The sequence below is a fragment of the Engraulis encrasicolus genome, chromosome 7 (genome assembly GCF_034702125.1).
Source record: "Engraulis encrasicolus isolate BLACKSEA-1 chromosome 7, IST_EnEncr_1.0, whole genome shotgun sequence".
Lineage (NCBI taxonomy): Eukaryota > Metazoa > Chordata > Actinopteri > Clupeiformes > Engraulidae > Engraulis > Engraulis encrasicolus.
Window position 1 is genome coordinate 57,269,088 of NC_085863.1, and position 12,500 is coordinate 57,281,587.

A 12,500-nucleotide genomic window follows, 5' to 3' on the forward strand; every position below is an offset into this window, starting at 1 on the left:
CTGACCCCCCCTCAGACCCAAAATGCTGAAATATCACTGCAGTTTGTTTGTGCCAGATTGTGCTGTAAAATGTTTTGTTTGTGCTGTTAACAGCTTAACGCACTTATTTTATTTTGCTCATGCAGTAATAGTAATACTGAGTGATGTTCCATAAAATGCAGATATTTCAGCTTTTTGTATATTTATTTATTATGTCAGACGCAAGCCAAGCCTGTAAAGTAAAAAAATATGATCTTTTGATTTGAATCAAGGACCATTCTTAAAGGTGCACTGTGTAATATTTTTATTAGTTCATTTCTAGAATCCATGATGCCCATTCACAAATGTTACCTTTAAAAGATATATTTACCACCACCATCAAATCTGAGTATTCAATATGACGGAGAAAATTGCACTTTTCATACATGAATGCCATTTTGAATATCCAGAAATAGACATTTTTAGCTCATACAAGTAAATACTAGTTTATTACTCAGTAAATATTTATTAAAAGATACAATTTGGCTATAGGCAGCACAATTTCAATGAGAAGCATAGCTGCAATACCAATTCTGGCCACATCTTACACAGTGCACCTTTTAAGTATCGAAAAATGATCGAATCACTGGCCTAAGAAATCAATATTGAATCAACTCGCCACGAAGGCTCCGATTTACACCCCTACCATCCTTACTCAGCTGTTTGCTTCCTTTGGGGTTCTACAGATCCAGACAGATCACTTGGTGGCCTATATAGTAATCCATCCTTACTCGGCTGTTTGCTTGCTGTGGGCTTCCACAGATCCAGACAGATCACTTGGTGGCCGCCGTTGGTCTGGAGCCGAGCGTGGACCTCGCCAAATCGGCTGGACTGGAGGTCGACTCAGACTTTGGAGGGTATCGTGTCAATGCTGAACTCCAGGCCCGATCAAACATTTGGGTGGTGAGAGATTTTAGCATCTGAATATGCTTGAATATGCTATCTGAATATGCTTTATTATTTTATCATTCTCTGTGATCTGTGTAAATATGCCGAAACTGAGAATGAGGCCATATCTGAGATTTGTTTATACAATTCTATCCATTTATATAAATTATTCAATCATTAAGTGGAAGAGTATTTATCTCTGCACCACTTATCACCTTGTAGCTACAATCTGGCTCAATTGTATGTTGCCCATTGTCCCTGCAAGTAAACTAAACTAAACTACTTACTTTTTCAGTTGACAAACACTCAGCTGGCATCTTTGTGGAAGAATTTGTTAATTTAAAGTGATGGAGAGTGAAAATGTTATTTATATGTCTGTTAATATAGAATTGTAAGTACTAAGTCTGACCTTGAAGATTTCACTGCCATGAGCTTAGTTTTTCTCCATCAGTTTTTCTCATTCTGTTTTCCTGCATTCTCTTGTGTGAGTGATCACATTTGTCGTCTATCTGTAGAGTGCTTTAGGTTTACAAATCATTTTATCTTTGGTAGGAGCTATAGCGTCATAACCCTAGCCAAGTTGGAGTTAGATTGACTTAAGCGGTGTTCTACAGACTCTGCAATTATTCTTGGCGTCATGGCCATGGCTTCTATAAAAAGAGTATTGGTATTGTTGTTAAAAGCATGGATTAACTTCTGTTTATTACCTGTTAAGTGGACTATTGCAATACCCTACTTATAGGTTTCCCCCAAAGGTCACTCAGGCAGGTGCAACTAATCCAAAATGCTGCGGCAAGAATTTTTTCTGACTCAAACAAAGAAAAGAGACCACATCACTCCAGTACTTAGGTCATTGCGCTTCCAGTACGATTTAGAATTGAGTTTAAAACTTTTCTGATGGATTATAAGTCTAAGGCTAAGGCCCTAAATATATGGTAAATACAAAGAGGTTGGATATATAATAAGAGGAATCGAAACATGCCCACTCAATGCAAAAGCGTGTGCTCAAAATTTGGTCTCCTAAGGGGGCGTTCTTCTCTTTTCGTGGTGTTTGCACAAGACGTGCGCTACCGCCATCTACAGCGCTAAGGGGACTCCATTTATTCTCTACCTCAAGACTCCGAATGTCTCCTAATCGAAAGTCTCCTAAAGGAGCGTTCACCCGACGTAAAGTGGATACCGGAAAAGAACCCGCCTGCTTTATCTCACTCTCATATACGATTCTCTGGTAAATATGCTTGAGCGATATCAACCTAATAGATGTCTTAGGTCTTCAGAATCTTCTCTACTGGTTGTGCCATGGGTCAGGTCTAAACAGGGTGAAATGGCTTTTAGTCATTATGCTGCAAAATACTAGAACCGACTTCCTGTCTAAATTAGAATTGCCCCAACAGTATCTTCTTTTAAAAGGAAATCATAAACCGCTTTATTCTCATCTGCCTTTGGTGATAGTTAGTTAATTACACACTATCTATAACACAATATAGTTTTTTCTTCTCTTTACTCAAGGACATTGAATGACATTTATGTATGATAATGTGCTGTATAAATATTTTTGATTGATTAATTGTTAATGCATATTTTAGTGACTTTGCCTTGTACGTAATGATGGGAGAAACCAGTACATTAAAGAATATACATGAACGATTAGACAGACCTAAATCAGTAACCTTAAGTGAGAGGATACTGACTGCTTTGCTTATGACTAAATCTAGACCATGCCCATGTTTTTGTATGGGTTCAGTAACGTGTTGTTTAAGATCAAACATGTCAAATAAAGAAATAAGTTCTTTAGATACAGAATGTTAACATTAGGATTGTCTAAATTAATATTAAAATCAACAGCCATTATATACAATTTTGGAGGTCTATATACAACAACTGAAAGGGACACTGTGCATGAAATGGTCAAAAAAGTTACTGCAACTATGCTGCTTATTGAAACTGGGCTGCCTATTGCAAAATTTGATCTTTACATGAAAGTTTACTAAGTAATAAACAAATATTTAGTATGGTCCAAGTACAGTCATTTTTGCGGCTAAAAATGGCTATGTTTGGAAATTCAAAATGGCGAACAATGGAGAAGATCCCCCTTTTCATGTATGAAAAGTGCAATTTTTCCAGTCATAATGAATACTTTGAATTTGATGCTGGTGGTAAGTATTCATGAAAAAGGTAACATTAGTGAATGGTCAGCATGAATTCTGGAAATAAACAACTAAAAATCTCACACAGTGTCCCTTTAAGACTGTTGGAGAACCTTGCAATATGTTACAGAGGTATTCAAAAGATTTACACTCAAGTGACACTGTTTGCGTTCAAACTTGTTTTTGAATAGCACAGCGGCAACTCCACCTCTCCTGCCTCACCCTTTTTTGTCAAAGTCTCTTGACAAAAGCATTACAATTTAGTCATCTGTATCATTTTAATTTTAATCAATTTTCGACAATTTTGTCGACTAACTCAGCAGCTCATTCATTGGCCCTCACTGTACTTTGCTGATGCAGATAACTGGTAATTTCATACAATTTAAGCGTCATTTATTAGCCAGTTATTAGATGACCTTTCTTGGTGACCTTATCCTTACGGTATCACCAATTGAACAATATTGTTATGTCTTATGCTGATTTGCTACCTATAGGGGGTCTTCTATGTACAAAGTTAGTATAATTTCGGATGAACGACATTGGTGTATAGCTATCAGAATAGACCTACAGCTCTGTGCCATCACTGTGTGTTAATAATAATAACAACTGTATTTGTTTAGCACACTTCATACAAGACATGCAGCTCAATGTGTTTTACTGTTAGATTAACAACGGCAATATAAAAAATAGTAATAATGCAGTAAAATGAAAAAGAGCTAAAATAAAAATGAAATAAATAGATATTACAATAATAGAAATAGAAAGGTTGATTAACATGGAAAGCAAGTAATTGACTTGATGGCTTGATTGCTTGACGAACATGCCTTTATTAGCCAATTGCCTTTCAAGCCACGTGACCATAGTTAACACATTGAATACCAGCGGTGCTCACGGAATTATGTCATAGAATACCAGGGTCCTAAGCCCTTTTTTGTAGAGTCACAACATATTCAGTGATGGGGCCACTGAAACATGTTATGGCTCGTTTGAAAGTGGAGACTTTGCCCTCTTAGTGGGTGGAAACCTTGTGTCTCTATGAGCAAACTCAGGCTAAACCGAAGTGGGTATCCATGGAATTCAGCTACAAACAGAAATATTGAGGTTTTTGTGAAGGGTGTGCTGCTTCAGATTGTCACGAGTTTGAAAGGGGACCAGTTGGTTTGAGGTGAGAGGTGAAGGTAAGATCAAAAATGTAAAACATTTGATATGGCAAAAAATAAATCAGAAAAAAATTGCATTTTAGAAAAAATAAAACTGAATTTGACAAAAAATAAAATGGAAGTTGAGAAAAATTGACACGGATTTCATAGGGCCCTACTTGGCGCACAATAGCATGGCACAAACAAACGTGCTAAGCATTGACCAATCAAGTTTGCATTTTGCTCTATGGTGGGCAGATCGCTCGTTTCACACAACAATAGGCCACTAATATTGAATAAAAAGGTGTCAATCACTTTCAGACCTGATGCTTTGAGCTACTGACCGAATTCGCTGCAATGCTTTGGTCAACCCGGAATTGGCTTTCGCGTGTAGACATTGCATCAGAAAAGGTGACAAAACTCAGAAAATAATGAAATCCAGTGAACAAATCTGATCGTTACTTTTTACCAATACTTTTATCCCTTCCTGGTAAGGAACATGATAAAACATCAAATTGCAACAATCAAGGCGGTTTACGTTCCAATTGGTGATTCGATCGGGAGTGTTTGTAATTCCCATAGGAGAACAGTCGAACGAGCGACTGAAAGAGAACATTAGGACATGTATATATACCCGGTTCTCTGAAGGAGTGTAGAGAGACTGCTGTCTTGTTCCCCCTTCTCGCTCGTGAAAGCTCAGGATCTTGTTGGAAGAGGATGTGCGCAGGTGCGGGCTGCCTTTTGTAGCCCCTGAGGAGAACGGCCTGCCTATTTTGCCTTTGGCAGGGATGGTAAATGTATTCGTGATAGTACTACAGAGAATGCGTATTACCCATAGGAGAGCAGTTTCTCTCCACTCCTTCAGAGAACCGGGGACATACACATGTCCTAATGTTTTTCATACCTGAAATCTTATCACAGACACAGTCTCTCTCTCTCTCTCTCTCTCTCTCTCTCTCTCTCTCTCTCTCTCTCTCTCTCTCTCTCTCTCACCCCCCTCTCTCTCGCGTGCGCCATCTCTCCCCTCCCCTGTCTCTCCCCCACCCACGTTATCTCCTCTCTCCCCACTAGGCTGGTGATGCAGCTTGCTTCTATGACATCAAGCTGGGCAGGAGGCGAGTGGAGCACCATGACCATGCAGTCGTCAGCGGTCGGCTGGCTGGGGAGAACATGACCGGGGCTAGCAAGCCCTACTGGCACCAGTCCATGTTCTGGTATGTTCCGTTACCTTTCTGCCGACGGCGTTGCCACTGACTTTGTTTGGTGGTGGGTGGGGTGAGGGGGTGGGGGACTGATATATGGCCTCTCAGCTGTCTGTCAAAAGTCTTACCATTTTACTGGACTATTATGCAGCACACGTAAAGGGGAAATGCGGTGTATAATGGCTTAAATAGTGTTGAAACATGATGCTGAGGGCTAACTCTGAGCACATACCTCAACTGCAATTTGTGCCTTGCATTCATATATCCAGCGTCAGTTAGCCGATGTTAACATTTCTCTTTTGCAGCGAGTATGTCAGCATCGAATTAGCCATTGTAATAAATCTCTATTTTCCACCCATCAAAGTTGCTCAAAACTTCATTCTATAGAGTCTCAGGATTGTTATAAAATGAGGGATGGAGAACTTTGGTAGCGCACAGTTGGTTTAGAAATAATGCTATTCTTACAGGCTGCACAACAGCCGATATAGCCTGCGCCAGAACCTGCGTGAAGCTGGCCCCCCTTCAGACCCAAAATACTGAAATAACACTGCATATTGTATGTGCTATGTTTGTGCCGGATAGTGCTGTAAAAAACTTTGTTTGTGCTATTAAGGCTTTTGAGTAATTTTAATACTCAACTACTCATACTTTTAATACATTTTTCTGACCTGTGACGTCATGATGGCCCAGGCTTAATACCTCATCTAACGATAGTAATTCTGTCAGAGAGACAATGTTGCTAATAGTATCAAGCAGACATTTGGGGTTATTTTTTGACAAAGCTGTCAAGATAAAACAAACACTGTATGCAGAGGGCCTGATCAGCTTGCAGTAATTGTGTGTGTGTGTGTGCGTGTGTGTGCGTGCGTGCGTGCGTGCATGCATCTGCCCTGATAAAGGAGTGACCTTGGGCCCGATGTGGGATATGAGGCAATTGGCATTGTCGACAGCAGCCTCCCCACCGTGGGTGTGTTTGCCAAAGCAACAGCCAAGGATACCCCCAAAGCTGCCACAGAGATATCAGGTACTACACACGCAAACACACTACACTATACTATACTGTAGATATCTGGTAACACACACACACACACACACACACACACACACACACACACACACACACACACACACACACACACACACACACACACACACACTATATCAGGTACCCCCAAAGCTGCCTCAGAGATATCAGGTACTACACAGACACACTACACTACAGATATCGGGTACCCCCAAAACTGCCACAGAGACATCGGGTACCACACACACACACACACACACACACACACACACACACACACACACACACACACACACACACACACACACACACACACACACACACACACACACATTGCTATACTATATATATATCAGGTACCCCCAAAGCTGCCACAGAGATCTCAGGTACTGCACACATGCACTACACTACAGATATCAGCTGGTACCCCCAAAGCTGTCACAGAGATATGATTTTTTGAAAATTATTTTGCCTCATTTTTTATTTTTATTTTATTGAGTTTTATCTTGCTCTGGTGTCATTTATGTATCATACTGCTGCTCTACCCTTTACATGTATTGCTGACTTTTATTTGCTGCTATGCTTTTTAACTTGTATTGTTGACTTTTGGTTATTTCTTTATTTTTACTACTTCTCTTACTGCTGTTATTACTTTTTTAACGTTCTGTACTGTTAAGTGTACCTTGGGTACCTTGAAAGGCTTTAGAAATAATAAAAAAAATATTATCATTATTTTTATTACAGTAGGTATTACAGTGTGCTACTTTATTACACCAGATCCATCACTGCTCTATATGTCCTTGCAATATTGCAATGTAATTTGTATGGTTAAAGATCTGTGAAAGTTAACCAAGTGTTAATGTCATTAAGTTAATTTAAAATCTGTTTCATTTACATAAAGGGATTTTCCGTAGTGAAATGCATTGCAGTTCAAAATTTAGATGACTGGGGGGTACATACGATGAGATTGCGTCAAAATCACATCAGTGGGACTGGCTTTTATAACTTATTCTGCACACCCTGCCCGTGAAGACCTTGGGAACCTTTGGTTTATTTATAGGTACCCCCTTCTTACTGAAATGGAAGTGTGTTGTTAAAAACTTAAGAGAAAGTGATGTAGTGTGTTATTTGTATTGTTTTGTAATTACTTGCCTGATGCCATTCCATGTTAATCACATTCTGGCATTCTCAAAACCTATCCGGTTGATGTGATTTCTACTCAATTTCAACAACTGTACTCCCAATTATCAAAAAAATGATCTGCAAAGCCCCCTAAAGAATCCCTTAAGGATCTGTCTGCACCTTCTTAAACATCACATGCAGATGCTTATTGCAAAAGTGTGGTTAAGTTCACAACACTGGACTTTGTATCATACATTATTCATGTAATCCCACTGCCGTTTTGTGCCCCACTGTGAACTGTGCAGGCACAGGGATACGGTCGGAGAGCGAGACAGAGGCTGTAGCTGGTAACGTGACCCCTGTGGGGAAAAGTGCGCCGCCGCCACCGCTCACACATCAGAAAGATGAGTACGGCAAAGGGGTGATATTCTACCTGCGCGACAAAGTGGTGGTCGGAATCATACTGTGGAACGTCTTCAACAGGATGCCCATTGCTAGAAAGGTCAGTATTGGGAAGGAAAGTGGAAAACAGCGAATCTAGCGGTTACGTTCCAAACACCAGTGCGATCCTATTGAAACTCCCATAGACAAGGTTTTTTTTTTTTTAAATTCCACAAAGATATGGCGCTGAACTTGCCCACCAGACACATGTTTCAGCTTTCATAATAGGATGAACTACTACCTGTGAATATATTGAGTCATTTTTTGCCATTTTAAGAAAAATAGAAATTGTGCCAATCTGGTCGGAAACGGACTACAACTCCCAGCATGCTGTGCTTCGCGCCTCATTGACAACACAGAGAAACAAATGAATGAAAGTTCTTCGCGTTTCTTCACATTCTTGTAATCCTGTGAGTTCCATATTGGCGTCTTATTTGGTTTGGTTTTAGCTGTGATGGCTTCTGTGGTGATGAGTAACCACCTCTCTGGCTAATGTTTGGCTATGCTAATTTGGCTATGCTAATTGCATGGAGTAAACACGTCACACATGCGAGTCAGTATAGTTCTGTATTAGCTTTTTTAAGAATATTAAAATCAGTTCAGATCAGTTAAAAACCGAACATTTTACCACCTGAATCGATAAAACGGACCAACATGCATATTATATGACAGCCACTACTCTTACTTCGTCGTCAGGGCCGAGATGTAACGCAGAGGCTTGAAACGTTGCCATCAGGGGGCGATGAGATTACTTTCCCTCCCAATTGGTCATTAGTCCAAGGGTGGGCAAACTCACTGAGCCATTTCATCTGGCCTGCAGAGCTTTTACAACTGCGACAACTTTTAAATCCAATATGATGCCCTCACCGTACATTCTTAAAATGGCTACCCACCCTATACAAGGTTATTTGGGCTTTGAGATTAACCCAAAGCTGTATTCATAAGTGAAGTAGTCAAAAAGTTATGTCAACATGCATTATTTGTTATTTCTTGCAGAGGTTGCCTGTGACATTTGGCCCTTTGGCGAATATTGTAAACCCAATGTGGCCCTTGAGCCAAAATAATTAAGATAATTAAAATAGTAATAATGGTTCTAAAATAGATAAGCCTAGAAGTGATGAAAGTGAAAACTATCCATTATATTATTACATTACATTACATTGCATTTGGCAGACGCTTTATAACCAAAGCGACTTTCAAAAGAGGACATAATCAAGCCAACATCACAAGCAAATACAAAGTGCACAGGAGATATACAGAACAACAAGTGCAGTTGCAAAGAGGGGTTAGTTTTTTTTTTTTGTTTTTTTTTTTTTTAATATAAAGAGTAAATAACGAGTACACACACTCACAAACTAAACTAAACTAAACATCATGTCAGGAGTCTGCCCTGGGGCAAGGCCAGTTCAAGCATTAGTCTAGTAGATTCTCTCGAAAGAGGAATGTCTTTAGTTGTATTATTCTTTCTCTTTCACCACCTTAAGCACATTGAATGACATTTGTGTGTGCTGTACAAATATATATTTTTATCGTCATTGCTATTGCTACTAAAATCTAGTATTTCTGTCGACATTCGTATCAACCCCCCAAACAAAGCTGATAACGTCTATCTACTTTTCATTCCCTCAAACTGCCTCTGCTATGTTCATCTATATTTATTTGGGAATTTGTGTGTTATTGTGGTATGGTAAATCAGGTTGGGTTCCTTCCGATTATGCTGCATTTGTGCCTCTTAAGGCACAGTGGGTCTGAGTTTGTTATAGGAAATGTGCTATACCAGTCAGTCAACATGGCTCCCTAAAACAGTGGTCTTGTGAACGTAAGATTAACAAAGTACATAGGTTACATCTAAATATATTTAATTATAATGTGGAGGAATGGCAAAGCTGACAAATTACGTCAGCGTACACTATTTCTTATGATTGACGTGGGCAAGTTGCCTGCGATATCTGGCCCTTCGGTTAATATTCCACAGTACACTTAATGGGGCCTTTGGGTCAAAATAATTGCCCACCCCTCTGCTACACAGGAAAATAAAATTGACCTCTCTCCATGATGACATTGGTCGCTGTTCTCTCTCTGAAGATGAGAGGAGGGAGTGCAGCGCCTCATACATTTGTGACTAGCTACAGGAAAACCGGCTGCAAGTAGGCCCAGGGGCATATGGAGTTAATCATACATTCTGATTGTAAGATTTACAACGATGCCTTACTAATGGCAATTTGATGATATAAGCTTAATAATAATATGGTTTCATGGCCTTTTCAATGTTAGCTTTGGAAGAATCAATATTGCTTTTTGAATCATTGAGTACATTCTGCAAAAAAATAAAATAAATCGTAAGTAATGAAAACAATATCTTAAATTGTGATTCACCGCTACAACCTCTTGACTGTTGAGCTGTCAGAATGGAACACCGAATTTCGTCTCTTTTCTTCGCTCGGTTCACCTGCATGTGTCCCCGGCCCTAGGGGGCTGTAGATCCCCCTCCCCCGTTGAGAAACACTAGTTCAGCTGGTGAAGCCGTAAGCCATTCGGTGGTGGTGGTCATGGCATTAGGTGCTCCTGAAGTTACTTGATGTGAAAATGTGTCAAACTGATCCTTTGCTGGCACTGGATTTTGAAACATCAGGGTATCACCATGACAACCATTCTCTGAAATGGCAATGTGTCACTTCTGCTCAGCATGATCAGTGTTGTCATGGACATACTCTCATGTAGCATCATAAAATGTGGGTCAGATTTAACACTTGAGCGCTTCCATGTTTGATGTATTGTTTTTTGTTTTATTTTATTGTTTTCCGAATGCTCATTTTTACACTTTTTTTAGTCTTTTAGTTTTTACCATGACAAGAAGAATGAAATTGTGTAATGCTTACATGATTTAATGCTAGGTTTTAATTTTTAATTATATTAATCATTTCTAGTGAGATAGGGGTAATGACTGAGTGAAATTAGGTCAGTCATTTCTAAATATAAACACTGTTGGACAAACATTTCTTTTCTGCTTGAATTTTTTGTGGCTTTGCTGATGGCTTTCTCTTTGTTTTTATTTTGTTTTATTCTGTTTTAGATCATTAAAGATGGAGAGGAGCATGCAGACCTCAACGAAGTGGCTAAGCTTTTCAATATTCATGAAGACTGATAGTTCCACAAAACTTAGGTGGCACACACACACACACACACACACACACACACACACACACACACACACACACACACACACACACACACACACACACAGAGAGACACATACACAGACACAGACACAGACACACGTACAGACACTCTTACATATGCACAAACACACAAGGACCCAATGTGGGAAACATGGCCCTTAATGGTCAGTTGGTTGTACCCTTTGATCAACGTCAGTGCAAAGCCTTGTTACATAAACACTCTGTCTGAGGAACCTGTTTTTTCATATGGTCTTTTCAATTGTACTCTTGATTCTTTTTTTTTTCCCTGTACAGCTGTGTGAGTAATGCAGCCCGTACTTGAATCACAGAATGCTCTCCTCCTGCCTTCTAGTTCTATCTTTCTCCCTACTGTCCATGCTCCGTTCTTCTTCATGCTCCGTTCTTCTTCACTGTGCGAATGAAGCTGTTTTAACGTCAAGCGATGACTATATGTTTGAAGCCTTGACATAATCCCCTCAAGTTTATCAACAATAAAATCAATTATTTTGTAAACATGGGCTTCCTATGGTTTTGGAGTTTGTCTAAGGAGTTTCAACTAGAATTCTTGGGAGAACAGTACATGATTTATGAAAGTGGGTTGTTGCCTTTTACTAATGGCCCTTGAGCAGATCCATGACATTTTTGTTCTTCATTTGAATTTTAAAGGATTTTGAATGTGGTGAAATGTGTGTTTTCCAAGAAGTGTAGACAGGGTTGCAAATGAAACTCTTTTGACCTCTGTGGAACAACATTTGTGAAAAGTGTTTCAGTATTTCTTCTGTGACAACGCAGTATGTAGCACAGTGTGTAATACCGTTTTGGCCCGAACATAAGATGACGCCCCTCCCCTTTTTTCAGACTCGTGTGTTGAAGAGTACATGTTGTTTCACACAGGAAATGTATTTGTGAAAAAATGAATTCTAATTAAAAACAGCATTTTGACACAATAACATTTGCATGAACACTTCACAAGAGCACAGATAGCTCAGCACGGAGTGGAGGGTTCTTGATCTCTATGAGGAGCGCTATTGCACATCCTCGCTGACCGTTATCCCACCTATTACATGGCTATATCACAACACAAAGTAGTCCATTGACTTCCAAATTTGGTTTGCACCCTTTGAGAACACTGTGTGAAATTCTGTTGCTCTGCGCCATGAGCTGACTTTTAGCAAGTGACTGGACTCTTGCAGAGTGATGAGAAGCAAAGAAAGAATTAGTGGCTAAAAATCTTAAACTCACTGATTTGTGGCTAAGTAATAACAGACCTGCAAATATCGGGCAACCCATAACCACAACAACCCATATGGCAATAACATTCTGTAAACACCTTGTCGATT

General features: G+C 39.6%; 1 protein-coding gene across 1 annotated transcript in view; it reads left to right on the top strand.

Annotated features, from left to right (window-relative positions):
• aifm1 (apoptosis inducing factor mitochondrion associated 1) overlaps positions 1 to 11,673 on the top strand; it is a 59,401-nt gene extending 47,728 nt beyond the window's left edge. The window contains exons 13-17 of the mRNA XM_063202279.1: positions 739 to 921; positions 5,264 to 5,406; positions 6,294 to 6,418; positions 7,846 to 8,042; positions 11,055 to 11,673. Of these exons, the coding sequence (XP_063058349.1) occupies positions 739 to 921; positions 5,264 to 5,406; positions 6,294 to 6,418; positions 7,846 to 8,042; positions 11,055 to 11,126 (720 nt within the window). The 3' untranslated portion in view covers positions 11,127 to 11,673. The remainder of the gene's footprint in view (positions 1 to 738; positions 922 to 5,263; positions 5,407 to 6,293; positions 6,419 to 7,845; positions 8,043 to 11,054) is intronic.
• Positions 11,674 to 12,500: the final 827 nt, after the last annotated feature.